The 18,355-nt window shown below is 42.1% G+C and overlaps 1 protein-coding gene across 2 annotated transcripts in view; it reads right to left on the bottom strand.

Annotated features, from left to right (window-relative positions):
• Window positions 1-18,355, bottom strand: part of stk32a (serine/threonine kinase 32A) — a 289,304-nt gene that overhangs the window by 186,756 nt on the left and 84,193 nt on the right. For both annotated transcript variants that reach the window (XM_043703955.2, XM_043703956.2), the window contains exon 3: window positions 15,406-15,557. In XM_043703955.2, the coding sequence (XP_043559890.2) occupies window positions 15,406-15,557 (152 nt within the window). The remainder of the gene's footprint in view (window positions 1-15,405; window positions 15,558-18,355) is intronic.

The raw sequence follows: 18,355 nt of genomic DNA on the forward strand, positions 1-18,355 counted from the left end.
CCTGGTCCTTTTTCTGCTCTGCCTTTCTTCTTGAGTAGTGACCTAGGCATTTTCAGTCAAGACTCCATCTGCCCATCAACAAATAATATAGTATATAATGGTAACACTCCAAGAACCTTCCTTTTAATACTTCTTGCAAGCTTGGATCACAACATAAAACAAGGGCTGATCCTAGTGTAATTAACAACTGAGCACCAGGGTCCCAGAGTTGATTCCAGCCTCGGGCGACCGTCTGTGTGGAGTTTGCACATTCTCCCTGTGTCTGCGTAGGTTTCCTCTGGGTGCTCCGGTTTCCTCCCACAGCTCCAAAGATGTACAGGTCAGGTGAATTGGCCATGCTAAATTGCCCATAGTGTTAGGTGCATTAGCCAGAGGGAAATGGAACGGGGTGGGTAACTCTTCGGAGGGTCGGTGTGGACCTGTTGGGCCGAAGGGCCTGTTTCCACACTGTAGGGAATCTAATCTGTAGTAAGTCATTAATCTTCCAATTATATTGTATGACAAGGCCATTGCCAACAATTGCAGTGCGTATCAACTGGTGTATTATTATGGTGATGAATGAACTAAAAGCATTTCATTACAAAAGAAGGAATTGGTTCACTGAGCTGTTACATTGTCTCTGGAATTTAGAAGACTAAGGAGTGATCAGGTCAACGTCTTCAAGATATTAACTGGAAAAGACAGGATAAATAAATTATTTCCACTATTTGGGTTTCTAGAACTAGGGTACATAGTCTGAGAATGAGGAGCAGATTGTTCAGGAGAGATGTGAGGAAACAATTCTACGTGTAAAGCATAATAGGTGCTCGCAATTCTATTTCACAAACATTAGTGAATGCTACATTAGTTGTTAGTTTTAAATTTGAGACAGATATATTTTTGTCATGCAAAGGTACTAAGGGATAATGGCCAAAGGCAATTAAATGGAGTTCGGCCACAGATCAGTCATGAACTCATTGAATGGTGGAATAGGCTTAATGGCCTATTCCCGTTCCTGTATAAGTGAATCAGTGGGGTCCTAAAATGGCATGTCTGACAAATGGCAGTGTTAAAAAGACCATGGAATGGATTTTGAAATTAGCTGACATTGTTTCTTCCACTCTTCAGTTCATCTTTACTGATCGTACGATTTGTTTAATATTCTGAGGGGATGCTTTGTGAAATTGCTCCACATTCCCAAAGGCATTTAGGAAATATTCTTCTACATTTAGTTGTTTATCTGTACCACATCAGTTGCTTTCCATAGGTGCCATTTTTCAAGGTTACATCAGCACCTCCTCATCTTTTAACATTGATCCTTATAATTTGAATTCTATTGCAGATGTTTTTTCAGCTCCTTTGAACTAGATAACTGTCATAGTATTGCTTTGTTTTACTTAAAATCTGTTTCAAATACTCATTACGACCCTAACCTACCACCTTAGTTTTCCATTACAATGGGGAATTAAATTGTTGGCAATTTAGGTGCTACACATATAGTTTGAGAAAAGATGATCTGAATGATTTTCATTCCATTCAATATGATCTTAAATTATTGCACAAGCATACTCACACATGAAAATTATGCCTTAAGTGTAATTGAATTAATTATCTCAGCTGCTGTGATTTCTTGGCACGCAAAGACAAGAATTTGGAACAGAGCATTACTGCAGATTTTGCTACAAATCAGAATAAATTCTCTAGCCAGTTTACTACTAAACACTAGTAGTGAGCAACACGAGGTATCTTTTCACACACTGTATTTCATGCATGAATTATGTTCAGACATGGTTTTAATTTTATATATTAAAGGCCCTGTGGTTCATCATGCTCATCTAATCAGTACCTTAGCTACAAAGGCTGACAAAATCTTAAGTTTTGTTTTCAGTCTGTGTTAATTCAGCTGATCCCAATCATTTAGTATAAATATTTTTGGATGAACTGGCAGAGAAACCCATCCCTTACTTAAAAAGGTCTTCAAAGCAAATCATAGAGGAGTTTACACCAGCACAGTTTCTGCCTCTTGTTGGATAGTGAACTTTCTTTGGAGCAACGTAGCGTTCACCAAGGGCCTGATGCGGAGATGCACATTTGGTACAGTTAAAGCCATTGTGTCATGAAGGTTAGTGGCAACTTTCTCAACCTGGATTTTCATTTTAGAAATAGGAAGCTCGAGCCAGAAACATTAGGCCACATGGGAATAATTTCAACAGAACAGATGTTCAGACATCTATTTTTCTAGGAGGCCTCAGGCTGAATGCTTGACTAAGCTCCAAGATTCACAAATAGATTTGTTCAGTAGAGTGTTTTGCTCACATGTTAAAATGGCACAATTGACTAAAGTTTCTGTTATTGATGCATTCTTAGCTATGCCTGATTAGTACTTTGTAGTTTCTTTCAAAGCAGATTTCTGAATGGATGTCTTCCTTCAATCTGCCTTTCATAACTTGCCATTGTTATTAGATGGCTCATTGATTCTGAGCAAATCACACACTGAATTGAGTGCGGATGAAGTGGTAACAGGTCAAGGAGGTGGTATGAGGTGATCAAAGTGGTATGGGCAGGACAATATAAACATAATTTTCAAAAGGTTTCCAAATTCAACCTATGAATCCTCTGAGGGATTGTGAGCTGAGAGTCTAAGAAAAGTTTGCCCAACTACAAAAATTGCACTGAGGTATGAGATGCTGACTCCAATAATATAACCAGTCAAGTTGAAGTGAGAGATGTGGACTTATTACTCACACTCTTAATCCACACACTGAAAATTGCCAGCTGTATGAATGGGGATGCAATTACAGGAATCTGGTCCTGACTGTTCATTTCTAAAGACATTCAGCATCAGCCCAACTCCACAGAAATCTAGCCCTTCTAGCTTGCAAGAGTAGAAAAAAGACATTAAAATAATTGAGTCCAGAAGTAAAAAATGATGAAGAATGTTTCATCAACCAAAGAACTGAGATGGGGAGTAGAGGTGGGCACAGTGGCAGAGATGTAAGTAGATAGTTTTGGCATTGGACAAAATATGAGCTTTGAAACTAAGCACAGGGCCAAGTAGAATAGCAAGGTTTGGTATGGTCTGGTTCATTTGGAGGAGGAAGTGGGGAGAAGGGTAGAATTGTTAGCATGGAATTGTAATTTACAGTGAGGACTGAAAATGATGATTTTGACCTTCCTGTTCTTAAATTGAAGCAACATTTGATCTCATATAAATATTCAGTCAGCAATCAAGGAAACACTGAAAGGTGGTGGAGCAATCAACTTCAATAACAAGTTTCAGTACCATAAATTGAGCTCTCCTGTTTTGTAGGAGTACATTAAAAAATGATAATAAGCTTCCACAGTGCTAGTGTTATGCAGAGACAAGGAGTTAAGCTCAGATTAGGGAAATGGAACAAACAAGTTTGCTTTAACAAACTTGCACAAGTTCAGATAAAGAACAGATTGACCAGAGAAGCAGTAATGGCAATTTTGAAAGGAAACATGCGAGATACGTGGAAGAAAAGAGGAATATAGAAATGAAATTTTGCAATGTAGGGGAGTTTTCACACTTGTCCCATCCCTTGTCACCAAAACAAATAGAATGCTTTCAATTATTACATAAGAAAATGACCCTTTCTCACAAGAATGGTCCCAGGAATGAAAAGCTTAAATGTATAAGGAATGTTTGAGAACTCGACGGGAGTTTAGAAGGATGAGGGGGGATCGAATTGAAACTTACAGAACACTGAATGGTCTGCAGAGAATGGATGTTGGGAAGATGTTTCCATTGTTAGAAGAGACTAGGGCTCGAGGGCACAGCTTTAGAGGAAAGGGAAGACCTTTTAGAACAGAGATAAGGAGAAAAGTCTTCAGCCAAAGAGTGGTGAATTTGTGGAATTCACTGCCACAGAAGGCTGTGGAGGCCAGGTCACTGAGCATGTTTAAGAAGGACATAGATAGGTTCTTGATTGTCAAGGGGATCAAAGGTAGAAAGCGGGAGAATGGAGTTGAGAAACTTATCAGCCATGATTGAATGGTGGAGCATACTCAATGGACTGAATGGCCGACTTTCTGCTCCTATGTCTTATATACCTAACTACCTAGAACCATCTCCTAAACATGCTTTAAAGAGAGGGCAAATGGCGATGTAACAACATTGTCATTGGTACTGGACTAGTAATTCAAAGTAATTCATCATTCCTGATGAAGGGCTTATGCCCAAAATGTCAATTCTCCTGCTCCTCAAATGCTGCCTGCCCTGCTGTGCTTTTCCAGCGCCACACTTTCGACTCTGATTTCCAGCATCTGCAGTCCTCACCTTCTGCTAGTAATTCAAAGGCCCAGGCCAGTGGTTTGTGGACACTACCATAGTAGGAAGTGAAGTTTGAATCAATGAAAATCCGGAACCAAAAAAAAGCTAGCCTACTGGTGACCATATAGCAATCGCTGACTATTACTAACAAAAACCTACCTGTCATCTCTCTCTTTCTGCCATCAGTCCCTCTGTTGAACTCACGATTTATAGAACATAGAACAGAGAACACTACAGCGCAGTAGAGGCCCTTCAGCCCTCGATGTTACTCTGCCCTGTGAAACCAATCTGAAGCCCATCTAGCCTACACTATTCTGTTCTCGTCCATATGCCTATCCAATGACCATTTAAATGCCCGTAATGTTGGCAGGCACTGTTGCAGGCAGTGCGTACCATGCCCCACTACACTCTGAGTAAAGAAACAACCTCTGACATCTATCCTAAATCCGTCACCTCTCAATTTGAAGCTCTGCTCCCTCGTGCAATCCAGCACCACCCTCAAAAAAGGACTCTCACTGTTTAACCTTCTGATTATCTTATATATCTCAATTAAGTCACCTCCCAACCTTCTTCTCTCTAATGAAAACTGCCTCAAGCCCCTCAACCTTTCCTCATATGACCTTCCCTCCACACCAGGCAACATCCCAGTAAATCTCCTCTGAACCCTTTCCAAAGCTTCCACATCTTTCCTATATTGCGGTGACCAGAACTGCACGCAATACTCCAAATGCGGCCACGCCAGAGTTTTATATAGCTGCAGCATGACCTCATGGTTCTGAAACACGATCCCTCTACCAATAAAAGCTAACACACCATATGCATTCTTAACAGCCCTATCAACCTGGGTGGGTACTTTGAGGGGTCTATGTACATGGACACTGTACATGGATCTATGTACATGCTCATCTACACTACCAAGAATCTTTCCATCCGCCCAGTATTCTGCATTCCCGTTACTCTTTCCACAGTGAATCACCTCATACTTTTCTGCATTAAACTCCATTTGCCACCTCTCAGCCCAGCTCTGCAGCTTATCTATGTCTCTGTGTAACCTATAACATCCTTCGTCACTCTCCACAACTGTACTGAGCTTCGTGTAGTCTGCAAATTTACTAACCCATCCTTCTATGCCCTCATCCAGGTTGTTTATAAAAATGACAAACAGCAGTGGACCCAAAACAGATCCTTGTGGTACACCACTACTAACTCAACTCCAGGATGAATATTAGCCATTAACCACCACCCTCTGTCTTCTTTCAGTAAGCCAATTTCTGATCCAAACCACAAAATCGCTCTTAATCCCATGCCTCCGTATTTTGTGCAGTAGCCTACCATGGGGAACCTAATCAAACGCCTTACTGAAACCCATATACACCACATCAACTACTATACCCTCATCCACCTGTTTGGTCACCTTCTCAAGGAACTCAATGAGGTTTGTGAGGCATGACCTACCCTTCACAAAACTGTCTTGACTATTCCTAGTGAACTTATTCTTATCGAGATGATTATAAATCCTATTTCTTATAACCTTTCCCAACACTTTACCCACAATAGAAGTAAGGGTCGCTGGTCCAAAATTACAAGGGTTGTCTCTATTCCCCTTCTTGAACATTTGCTATCCTCCAGTTTTCTGGTACTATTCCTGTAGACAATGACAACATAAAGATCAAAGCCAAACACTCAACAATCTCCTCCCTAGCTTCCCAGAGATTCTTAGGATAAATCCAATCTGGCCCAGGGGATTTATATATTTCCACACTTTCCAGAATTTCTAACACCTTCTCTTTGTGAACCTCAATCCCATCTAGTCTAATAGCCTGTATCTCAGTATTCTCCTCGACAACATTGTCTTTGTCTTTTTCCAGTGTGTATGATTTCTGTGTAAGGACCTCTCACAAGGCTGCATGTATTTGTCCAAGGTTTACTTTGCAGCTTTCCCATTTGGCATAGACCTTGCTTACCACTATTTGAACACAAGCAGCAGGATGAAGTACTTAAGGGACAACTAAAGGGCCTTCATTAGCCTCTGGTTAGGAACCACACCTCAATTCATTCTGCACAGGACTTAAATGGAAAGAATTAAGTCAGCAACAGGTTCTTTGCCTGAATCTTTGCCTCCATTTGCATCTTTATCCATTCTCTGGAGCATTAAATTTTACCTTAAGTCTTTATCTACAAAGAGAAGCTCAAAGCCATCAGTAACCCCTCAGTTTTGCTACTATCTAAATAAATTTTCTTTGCACTTGTATTTTGTTTTAACAAATATGGAGGTTAGAATTACACACAGTGTTCCAAAACTGAATTGACTGGTGTTCATACAGTCCAGAAGAGTGTCTTCAGCCTTTCAAGTCTGTACCATCAAACATACACTACTATCTACACTAATCCCATTTCCCACACTAGGCCCACAGCCTTATGTGTAGTGACACTACAAGTGCTCATCCAAGTACTTTTTGAAGGTTGTGAGGTTAATGTGTATTTAACACAAATAAATCCCAATGCTTTGGTAGTAATTTAGTTGCTTTGTGAAGCTGTGCTGCTGTTTTTATTGACTTCTCTTGTATCCCTCTATGCTTTTGTGTCCTTTTTTTTAAGATATAGGTGCTGTTTCTATCTTTCCTAGCAAAGTGCATCATCTCAACATTTTAAAGTTGATTCGCTGCTTATATGCTCTGAATTACACAACATGTTTTGTCACGGACAAATCATAAGCACCCAGTTTGGCCCTGGTTTGGTGTCTCTTTTATTAAATTCAGGCATGCTATAGCTTAGCAGCTAAATGCAATTCAAGTTCTTGTACAAAGCTAAACCCAACGAAACAAAGTTTCAGCAGTCTTGAAGGAAGAATTAATTCAACCTTTCAAGATTTAGATTTAGATTTAGATTAGATTTAGATTAGATTACAGTGTGGAAACAGGCCCTTCGGCCCAACAAGTCCACACCGACCCGCCGAAGCGAAACCCACCCATACCCCTACATTTATCCCTTACCTAACATTACGAGCAATTTAGTATGGCCAATTCACCTGACCCTGCACATCTTTGGACTGTGGGAGGAAACCGGAGCACCCGGAGGAAACCCACGCAGACACGGGGAGAACGTGCAAACTCCACACAGTCAGTCGCCTGAGGCAGGAATTGAACCCGGGTCTCTGGCGCTGTGAGGCAGCAGTGCTAACCACTGCGCTACCGTGCCGCCCACTGAGATGATGCTGAGATGATGTTATGATGGGCATAACTTCCTTCATCTGTCAACAAAGTCATGGGCGATGCAGTTCAGGAGGTGACCAGTCTCCTGAAAGTTTTAATTTTTAATGACTTCCATTATTTCATCTCCTTGCTGCAATAAATGCTGAAAGTTTGACCCTGCTCCTGCAAACTACTGTTCTGTTCCAGTCCCCATGATTTCCCTTTAAGATGTTTCTCCAGGCCCATGACAATCAGTTGTCTTACTAGATTTAACATCTTTCCACAAACATCATTAATTAATGCAAATTAAGCTCAAACATGCATTATTGTGCCTCTCACTGACACCCCATACACTGTCAGCCTGATCTGTGCTACGTAGGATTTACACCCTGTGAATTTAAAAGTACCAAAGAGAACCTTCAAAGTAAGGGGGGGTCGGGGGTGGGGGGGACGTGAGAGGTGAGGTGGGGGGGCCGCGGGTGCATGATATAATATAAGAAAGTCCAGAGCTGATTGACTTTAATGAGACCAGAAATGAAGGACTTCATTTGCCAGGAGACCTAGGAGGAACTTGGATTATTCTGTTTTGAGCAGAAAAAGGTTGAGAGGAAATTTAAGAGGTGTTCAAATGATGAAAGGCATTGATAGAATGGACAGGAAGAAACTGTTTCCACTGGCAGGAGGACTGTTAACCAGAGGACGCAGGCTAACGATAATTGGTGAAAGAATCATTTGGGAAATAAGGAGAACTCTTTTTGTAGAATGCGTCATTGTGATCTAGAATACATTGTCTTAAAGGCTGTTGTATGGCTTCTTAAAATAGGAACAAAGTTACAGATCTATTGAAAAAGAGCAGGGAAGTGGAATTAATTGGATAGTTGTTTTCAGACAGTCAACACAGGCACAATAGGACAAACAACTCTCCTTCTGTGCTGTATGATTTCATGACATAATTTAACTAAGACAAGATCCCCCAGCAGTGATAAAGAAAAACAATGATGGAAAACACTATAAAAGTAAGTTACAGCAAGTTAGCTTAGTCCTTGGACTTATTATCCCTTTGTGAACTTAGACAGAAAGTATATCTTTGCACAGGCTAAGTCTATTAAAATGGATTTTTATTTCACTGCTTTGTTAATCTAGTGATGTTATTGAACCTTACACAGATGGATTGCTGAAGGCATGGTCAAAGCTTTAAAGAGTTGCCTGTGGTTATGTGCGTGCACATGCATGCAAAAAAGACCAATAGTTTCTAAAATTCTGACGTGTGTCAGCATTGTGCATCCCACAAAAACAAACAGGTCTACTGAGGTTCATTTATTTTGAGCCAATCATTTCAGTTTTAAAATATCACCTTTTTGATAAATCTCATTTGGAAACCAAAATAAACTGACCTCTGTGTTCAAAAGTGTTTTCTGATTAAAAAAGCAAAAAGTGCTGGAAAAGCTCAGCAGAACTGACAACATCTATAGAGGAAAACAGAGTGAACATGTTGAGTACAGTGATTCTTCATCCGAACACAAAATAGCTGAGTAAGGTTGGTAATAATGCTGATAACTGGGGAATGAATAGAGTACTTGGAGACAGTGCCCAGAGAGAGAGAGAAAACAAAGGCGAGGTAAAGAGAGAGATTACATAGAAACATAGAAAATAGGTGGAGGAGTTAGCCAATAGGCTCTATGGGCCTGCACCACCATTTAATATGAACATGGCTGACCATGTAATTTTAGTATATCACTCCTGCTTTCTTTCCATAATCCTTGATCCCTTTAGTTGCAAGGGCCATGTCCAGCTCCCTCTTAAATACATCTAATGAACTGGCCCCAACAGCTTCCTGTGGGAGAGAATTCTACAGGTTCACAACGCTGAGTGAAGAAATCCTTTCTCATCTCTGTTCTCTACCCCTCATTCTTAGATTGTGATCTCTAGTTCTGGACTTCCCCAACAATGGGAACATTTTTCCCACATCTAGCCTGTCCAGTCCCATTAGGATTTTATATGTTTCCATGAGATACCCATTAAGCTTCTAAATTCCAGTGAGTACAAACCCAGATGATCCAGTCTTTCCTCATATACCAGCACAGCCGTCCCAGGAATCAGTCTGGTGAAACTTTGATGGACTCAATAGCAAGCACGTTCTTCCTCAGACTAGGAGAGCAAAGTTTCACACAATACTCAAGGTATGGCATCACCAAGGCCCTGTATAACTGCAGCAAGACATCCCCACTCCGATATTCAAATCCTCTCTCTATGAAGGCCTGGTGCCATTAGCTTTCCTCACTGCCTGCTGCACCTGCATGCCAACCTTCAGTGACTGTTCCACCATAACAGCCAGGTCTTATTTTTTCCTAAACTACCACCATTCAGATAATAGAGGAGAAAGTGAGGACTGCAGATGCTGGAGATCAGAGCTGAAAATGTGTTGCTGGAAAAGCGCAGCAGGTCAGGCAGCATCCAAGGAGGAGAATCGACGTTTCGGGCATGAGCCCTTCTTCAGGAATGAGGAAAGTGTGTCTAGCAGGCTAAGATAAAAGGTAGGGAGGAGGGACTTGGGGGAGGGGCGTTGGAAATGCGATAGGTGGAAGGAGGTCAAGGTGAGGGTGATAGGCCGGAGAGGGGGTGAGGGCAGAGAGGTCAGGAAGAAGATTGCAGGTTAGGAAGGCGGTGCTGAGTTTGAGGGTTGGGACTGATACAAGGTGGGGGGAGGGGAAATGAGGAAACTGGAGAAATCTGAGTTCATCCCTTGTAGTTGGAGGGTTCCTAGGTGGAAGATGAGGCGCTCTTCCTCCAGGCATCGTGTTGCTATGGTCTGGCGATGGAGGAGTCCAAGGACCTGCATGTCCTTGGTGGAGTGGGAGGGGGAGTTGAAGTGTTGAGCCATGGGGTGGTTGGGTTGGTTGGTCCGGGTGTCCCAGAGGTCTTCTCTGAAACATTCTGCAAGTAGGCCTATGGGTTCAATTTCCATCAATGCTTTGAGGTTACCATGAAGGTCTTTCTTTCTCAACCTCTTCCCTCACCTGAGGTCTGGTGACCCTCAGGTTAAATCACCACCAGTTGCTTTTCTCGAATAGGAAAGCAGCCCCAATGGTCTGGTAAGACTATGGCGACACAACAACTATGCACAATTACTTCAGCTGAGGTCTAACCAGTTTCTTGTACAAATTAAACATCACCTCCGTGTACTTATACTCTACGCACCTATTAATAAATCCAAGGACACTGTGTGGTTTATTAACTGCTCTTTCTGTTTGTCCAGCTTCCTTCAATGATCTGCACACAGATCTGGCATTGGAATTTTACGCCCGATTTTATATTGTTTTTCAATGTTCTTCCCAAAGCATATCCCAAAGTTCTAAATTGGAGAAAGGCCAATTTTGACGGTATTAGACAAGAACTTTCAAAAGCTGATTGGGGGCAGATGTTCGCAGGTAAAGGAACAGCTGGAAAATGGGAAGCCTTCAGGAATGAGATAACTAGAATCCAGAGAAAGTATATTCCTGTCAGGGTGAAAGGAAAGGCTGGTAGGTATAGGGAATACTGAATGACGAAAGAAATTGAGGGTATGGTTAAGAAAAAGAAGGAAGCATATGTCAGGTATAGACAGGATAGATCAAGTGAATCCTTAGAAGAGTATAAAGGCAGTAGGAGTAACTTCAGAGGGAAATCAAGAGGCCAAAAAGGGGAAATGAGATAGCTTTGGCAAATAGAATTAAGGAGAATCCAAAGGGTTTTTACAAATATATTAAGGACAAAAGGGTAACTAGGGAGAGAATAGGGCCCCTCAAAGATCAGCAAGGCAGCCTTTGTGTGGAGCCGCAAAAAATGGGGGAGAAACTAAACAAGTACTTTGCATCAGTATTTACTGTGGAAAAGGACATGGAAGATATAGACTGTAGGGAAATAGATGGTGACATCTTGCAAAATGTCCAGATTACAGAGGAGGAAGTGTTGGATATCTTGAAACGCATAAAGGTGGATAAATCCCCAGGACCTGATCAGGTGTACTCTAGAACTCTGTGGGAAGCTAGAGAAGTGATTGTTGGGCCTCTTGCTGAGATATTTGTATCATCGATAGTCACAGGTGAGGTGCCGGAAGACTGGAGGTTGGCTAACGTGGTGCCACTGTTTAAAAAGGGTGGTAAGGACAAGCCAGGGAACTATAGATCAGTGAGCCTGACGTCGGTGGTGGGCATGTTGTTGGAGGGAATCCTGAGGGACAGGATGTACATGTATTTGGAAAGGCAAGGACTGATTAGGTACAGTCAACATAGCTTTGTGCATGGGAAATCATGTCTCACAAACTTGAATGAGTTCTTTTTGAGGAAGTAACAAAGAGGATTTATGAGGGCAGAGCGGTAAATGAGATCTATATGGACTTCAGTAAGGCATTCGACAAGGTTCCCCATGGGAGACTTGTTAGCAAAGTTAGATCTGATGGAATACAGGGAGAACTAGCCATTTGGATACAGAACTGGCTCAAAGGTAGAAGACAGAGGGTGGTAGTGGAGGGTTGTTTTTCAAACCAGAGACCTGTGACCAGTGGAGTGCCACAAGGACCAGTGCTGGGCCCTCTACATTTTGTCATTTACATAAATGATTTGGATGTGAGCATAAGAGGTACAGTTAGTAAGTTTGCAGATGACACCAAAATTGGAGGTGTAGCGGACAGCGAAGAAGGTTACCTCAGATTACAACAGGATCTTGACCAGATGGGCCAATGGGCTGAGAGTGGCGGTTGGACTTTAATTCAGATAAATGCGAGGTGCTACATTTTGGGAAAACAAATCTTAGTAGGACTTATACACTTAATGGTAAGGTCCAAGGGAGTGTTGCTGAACAAAGAGACCTTGGAGTGTAGGTTCATAACTCCTTGAAAGTTGAGTCGCAGGTAGATAGGATAGTGAAGAAGGCATTTGGTATGCTTTCCTTTATTGGTCAGAGTATTGAGTACAGGAGTTGGGTGGTCATGTTGCAGCTGTACAGGACATTGGTTAGGCCACTGTTGGAATATTGCGCGCAATTCTGGTCTCCTTCCTATCGGAAAGATATTGTGAAACTTGAAAGGGTTCAGAAAAGATTTACAAGGATGTTGCCAGGGTTGGAGGATTTGAGCTATAGGAAGAGACTGAACAGGCTGGGGCTATTTTCCTTGGAGCATCGGAGGCTGAGGGGTGACCTTATAGAGGTTTACAAAATCTTGAAGGGTACGGATAGGATAAATAGATAAAGTATTTTCCCTGGGGTTGGCGAGTCCAGAACTAGAGGACATAGGTTTAGGGTGAGAGGGGAAAGATATAAAAGAGACCTAAGGGGCAACCTTTTCACACAGAGGGCGGTATGTGTATGGAATGAGCTGCCAGAGCAAGTGGTGGAGGCTGGTACAATTGCAACATTTAAGAGGCATTTGGATGCGTATATGAATAGGAAGGGTTTGGAGGGATATGGGCTGGGTGCTGGCAGGTGGGACCAGATTGGATTGGGATATCTGGTCAGCATGGATGGGTTAGACTGAAGGGTCTGTTTCCATGCTGTATATCTCTACGACTCTATGACTCTATCACTTCACACTTCTCAGCACTGAACTTCATCTGCCACCATTTCACCAACTTGTCAATGTCTTTTGATCACCACACTTTCCTCCTCACATTTTGCAATTGTTCCAAATTGTGCGTCATCTGCTGACATTGAAACTTTACCCGGCACACCGAGATCCAATCATTAATATGTATCAAAAAAAGCAATGGCCCCAATACTGACCTCTAGGTAACTCAAGTACAAATCTTCCTCAGCCTAAAAAATATCCATTGATCATTACTCTCTGTTTCCTATCACTCAGACAATTTAATATCTAATGTTGTAGCCAATTCTATCTTTGGAATGAGACAGATAGAGGAGTCCTATGAAGCAGGTGGCTCGAGACAACCTAGAAAGGAGGTACAGGAAAAGGAGATAGACTTGTGGGTGGCACGGTGGCTCAGTGGTTAGCACTGCTGCCGCACAGCGCCAGAGACCAGGGTTCAGTTCCCGCCTCAGGTGACTGCAAATTCTCCCAGTGTCTGCGTGGGTTTCCTCCGGGTCCTCCGGTTTCCTCCCACAGTCCAAAGATGTGCAGGTCAGGTGAATTGGCCATGCTAAATTGCCCGTAGTGTTAGGTAAGGGGTAAATGTAGGGGTATGGGTGGGTTGCGCTTCGGCGGGGCGGTGTGGACCTGTTGGGCCGAAGGGCCTGTTTCCACACTGTAAGTAATCTAATCTAATCTAAGCTTGGGAGGGAGAAAAAGGAAGGTGATGGTCTTGGGAAGGAGGAGAAAGAATTTTGGTAGGGAGATGAGAGAGATCAGATGGGGAAATGGTGATAAGTAAGTATTAATCAGAAGAGTAAAGGGTGCAGGACAAAATTAAGTCTGGTTGCAGAGAGGATGGAGAATTACCATGGGGTAAATTGTAGTCAAGATTCGAGTGGTGCTGGAAAAGACCAGCAGGTCAGGCAGCATCCGAGGAGCAGGAAATTCAATGTTTCGGGCAAAAGCCCTTCATCAGGAATGAGGCCTCAATCCTGATGAAGGGCTTTTGCCTGAAACATCAATTTTCCTGCTCCTCAGATACTGCCTGACCTGCTGAGTTTTTCCAGCATCACTCTAATCTTGACTCTGATCTCTAGCATCTGCAGTACCCACCTCCACCATGGGGTATTGTGTAGCTAAATACAGGACTTCAAAATTATTCCATTCTAATATTGTACCTCATATACCAAATTAAGGCTAATATCAACTGAGAGCTATTCAAGGTGAGTAAATCAGATCTGTGCAGCTTACCAAAGATGATAACACTAAACTTTCTGCTTATTTGTATGCAAATGTTATTATCAATTTGCCAACTGTCCCATTAAGTATCTGCTAGCATTAAACATGCAGCTTAGAAGGTTCCTAAGTGGAGCTACTGTGAAGTCAAAATGATGTGAAACCCCCTCCTGGAACTGATACTACACTTTCTTGCCTAAATAGAATTTGGATTATAGAATTACGCATCAAATGAGAAGCCAATAAAATTTCACATAAAATAAAATAAGACATTATAATTGGCATGTTACCGAGTTTGGAAAATCAACCTTTACTGCATCAGAACCTTTCCCATCAAATGAAGACTTTCCATCTATTTCCTTTGTTATATACACACCCTAAGATATACGAAATATATAAAATATACATGTTTTTTCTTATGCCGTTCATCTTTAAATTTGCTTTTTTAGTGCTATTCAGTGTGATATTGCATTGGCGTTTATTTGCCAGTATCTGGAATGGTTAAAAAACATGTTTCAGAATTTGGAATTCATGCATGTAATTCAGAATACAGTTAAGAGATAAGAAAATGGTATCTATGCCATATGTATCCTCATTGACAATGGACCAGGCAAATTACTGCAATGATTTTCCACTGCCTTCTAAAGGATGGCTGACCAAGAGTCTCTCCTGCTCTTACTGCCCGACCTGATACTATAAGCTTTAAAGTCTGATAATCATCATATTTGACCATGTTACAAATACATTTTCCATTGTGAACAAGTTCTGGTCTTGGTTTTCAAAATGGAATTTCTAGCCCAGAGATAGCAAGGCTAAAACTGTGCCACAATACCTCCCGATTTATAACTTAGGGATAGGTAAATATGACACACAGAGTAAACAAATAAAGATCGGTCAATAGGATATACAGAATAGATAGGTAAATATGATCTTTAGAATCCAAATAGGCAGGCAGGATATATGGAATACAGACTAAGTTGATAGTATTTATTGAAGTAAGATGCGTAAAGACTAGTATTGCAGATTGTATCAAAGCATTAGTCAGTAACACAAAACTCAGGGGGTGATTCTTCTAATGGATCAACTATTATGAAATTCATCAAAAGACAATTAAATGCATCTTACAATTAGCAGTAATTTACCATAAATTGACAAGAAATGGATGCTCCAGACCCTGCATAACCTGCAACTCTTTAAATACATTCCGCACTTCATTACGCTCTACACACTGCTGCTTGTTCATGTACTTCATGGCGTACATCTTCTTTGAGTCTTTCTTCTGTACAATGCAGACCTGGAAATCACAAACAAAATACAATTAAAGAAAGTGAGAGATAGCTCTGGGTGAATGCACTAAAATACAAATCAGGAAGGTGGGTAGCTTGTGCCCAACTGAAATCCATAGAAGCTGGGGCAACACATACTAATTACTAAATAAAAACGAAAGAACTGATTGATTCTGATTTCTCTCCACAGATGCTGCCAGCCCTGATGAGCTTTTCCGGCAATGTCTGTTTTTGTTTCTGACCTACCAATTACTACCCATTTCACATTACTAAAGAACAAAAGCCATTAATGGTTGGAAATTGTCTTTAACAAGAGTAAAATTTGATAAGTAATTGTTGATCTGAGTCCATCAGTTTCTCTCTGGGTGGGTTACATCAAATTCATTCCTGCTTCGTCTCCAGTCAGAGCCACTTCCTCTGAAGCATTTACAACAATTTATACCCTATTGCTCCTTCCATCAAGAGTTAATTAAAACTTTCTCTTTTTAGGTGCAGGAATTAAATCTCAAAGATTAGTCAGTTCAGCATGTCAACTATTAAAAGAAAATAAGGATTCAAAGGGGCCTTGCAGCTGAATGTCTACCTTTGCTTCCTCTGAGCTCACAACCCTGATTGGGAAGCCCTCAATGAGAAGGTTATGTGGATTGCGTATTTTTTTAATTCACTCATTGCACATGGGTATAACTGGCTGACTAGCATTTATTGCCATTCCCTAGTTACATTTGAGAAGATGGTGGTGAGCTGCCTCCTTGAACTGCTGCAGTCCTTGAGTTGTAGGTAGATCCACAATGCCTGCAGGCTGACAATTCCAGGAGTTTGACCCAGCAACAGTGAAGGAATGGCAATATATTTCCAAGTCAGGATGGTGAGTGGCTTGGTGAGGAACTTGCAGGTGGTGGCATGCTGCCCTTGTCCTTCTAGATGGAACTGCTTGTGGGTTGAAAAGTGCTGTCTAAGAATCTTCGGCGATGTAGACCATAACGCTGCAATTGTGTGTTGGTGGCTGAGGGAGTGGATGCATGTGGATGTGCTGCCAATCAAGTGGGCTGCTTAGTCCTGGATGGTGTCAAGCTTCTCAAGTGTTGTTGGAGCTGCATTCATCCACACAACAGAGAGGTATTCCATCATGTTTCTCACCTGTAACGTGTAGATGGTGGATTAGCTTTGGTGAGTCAGGAGCTGAGTTACTCATCGCAGCATTCATAATCTCTGGCCAGCTCTTGTAGTCATAATAATTATATGCCAAGTCCAGCTGAGTCTCAGGTCAATGGTAGCCCCAAGGAAGCAGTTTGTGGGGAATGCATTGATAGTGGCACCTTTGAATGTCAAGGGGCGATGGTTAGATTGTCTCTTATTGGAGATGCTCATTGCCTGGCATTTGTTTGGTGCAAATGCTACTTGCCACTGGTCAGCCCAAGTCTGGATATTGTCCAGATCTAGTTCTGCTTGAACATGGACTGCTTCAGTATCAGGAATCCTGAATGGTGTTGAACACTGATGCTTGTCCCACACAATGAACATCTCCACTTCTGACCTTATGATGGATGGAAGGTCATCAATGAAGCAAGTGAAGATGGTCAGGCCTCGGACACTACCAATAAGACCATAACGTATAGGGGCAGAATTAGGCCATTCAATCATAGCTGATAAGTTTCTTATTCCCATTCCCCTGATCCTCTTACCAATTGGGGACATCTCTCTGTGTTAATTACACTCAATGACCTGGCCTCCACAGCCCTCTGCTCCGCAGAATAATCACTCTCTGGCTGAAGAAATTCTTCCTCATCTCAGTTCAAAAAAGTCATCCCTTGATTCTGAGGTTATGCCCTCGGTCCTAGTCTCTCTTACTAGTGGAAACATCTTCTCCACTCTATCCAGGCCTCCCAGTATTCTAAATTTCAACTGATCCTCCCATATCCTTCTAAACTCCATTGATTACAGATTCTAGGTCTTCAACCACTTATATGACAAGCTCTTCATCCCCAGGATTTTTCCTGTAAACCTCCTCTGGACCCCCTCCAAGGCCAGCAGATCCTTCCTTAGATATGGGGCCCAAAAATACTCACATTATTCCAAATGCTGTCTGACTGGAGCCTCATGCAGCCTCAGCAGTACATCTCTGCTCTTGTATTGTAGTCCTCTTGAAATGAATGCTCATGTACCTTGAGAAACTCCTGCAGAGATGTCCTGGAGCTGAGATTACTGACCTCCAACAACCACAACCATCTTCCTGTATACCAGGCATGATTCCAACCACCTTGTTTGCTTCCTGATTTCCACTGATGCTAATGTTGCAAGGGCTCCTTGGTGCCACACTCCGTCAAATGCAGCCTTGGTGTCAAGAGCTGTCTCTCTCACCTCACCTCTGGAATTCAGCTCTTTTGTCCATCTTTGAACCAAAGCTGTAATGATGTCAGGTGCTGAGCGGCCTTGGCTGAACCCAAACTGGGTGGCAGCGAGCAGGTTATTGCTGAGCAAGTGCTGCTTGATAGCATTGTTGATGACAGCTTCTGTCACATTAATGATGATCGAGAGTAGACTGTTGAGGTGGTAATTCACTGGGTGGAATTTGTCTTGCTTTTTGTGAACAGGACATACCTGGTCAATTTTCTATTTTGCCAGGTAAATGCCAGTCTTGGAGCTGTACTGGAACAACTTGGCCAGGGAGCAGCAAGTCCCGGAGCACAAGTCTTCAGTACCATTGCCAGAATGTTAGCAGGGCCCACAGGCTTTTCAGTATCCAATGCATCCAACTGTTTCTGGATATCATATGCAGTGAATTGAATTGTCTGAAGACTAGCATGTA

This window comes from Chiloscyllium plagiosum, unplaced genomic scaffold, assembly GCF_037043375.1.
Source record: "Chiloscyllium plagiosum isolate Xiang-an unplaced genomic scaffold, Cpla_swu_hap1 HiC_scaffold_16, whole genome shotgun sequence".
NCBI classification, from domain to species: Eukaryota; Metazoa; Chordata; class Chondrichthyes; order Orectolobiformes; family Hemiscylliidae; genus Chiloscyllium; species Chiloscyllium plagiosum.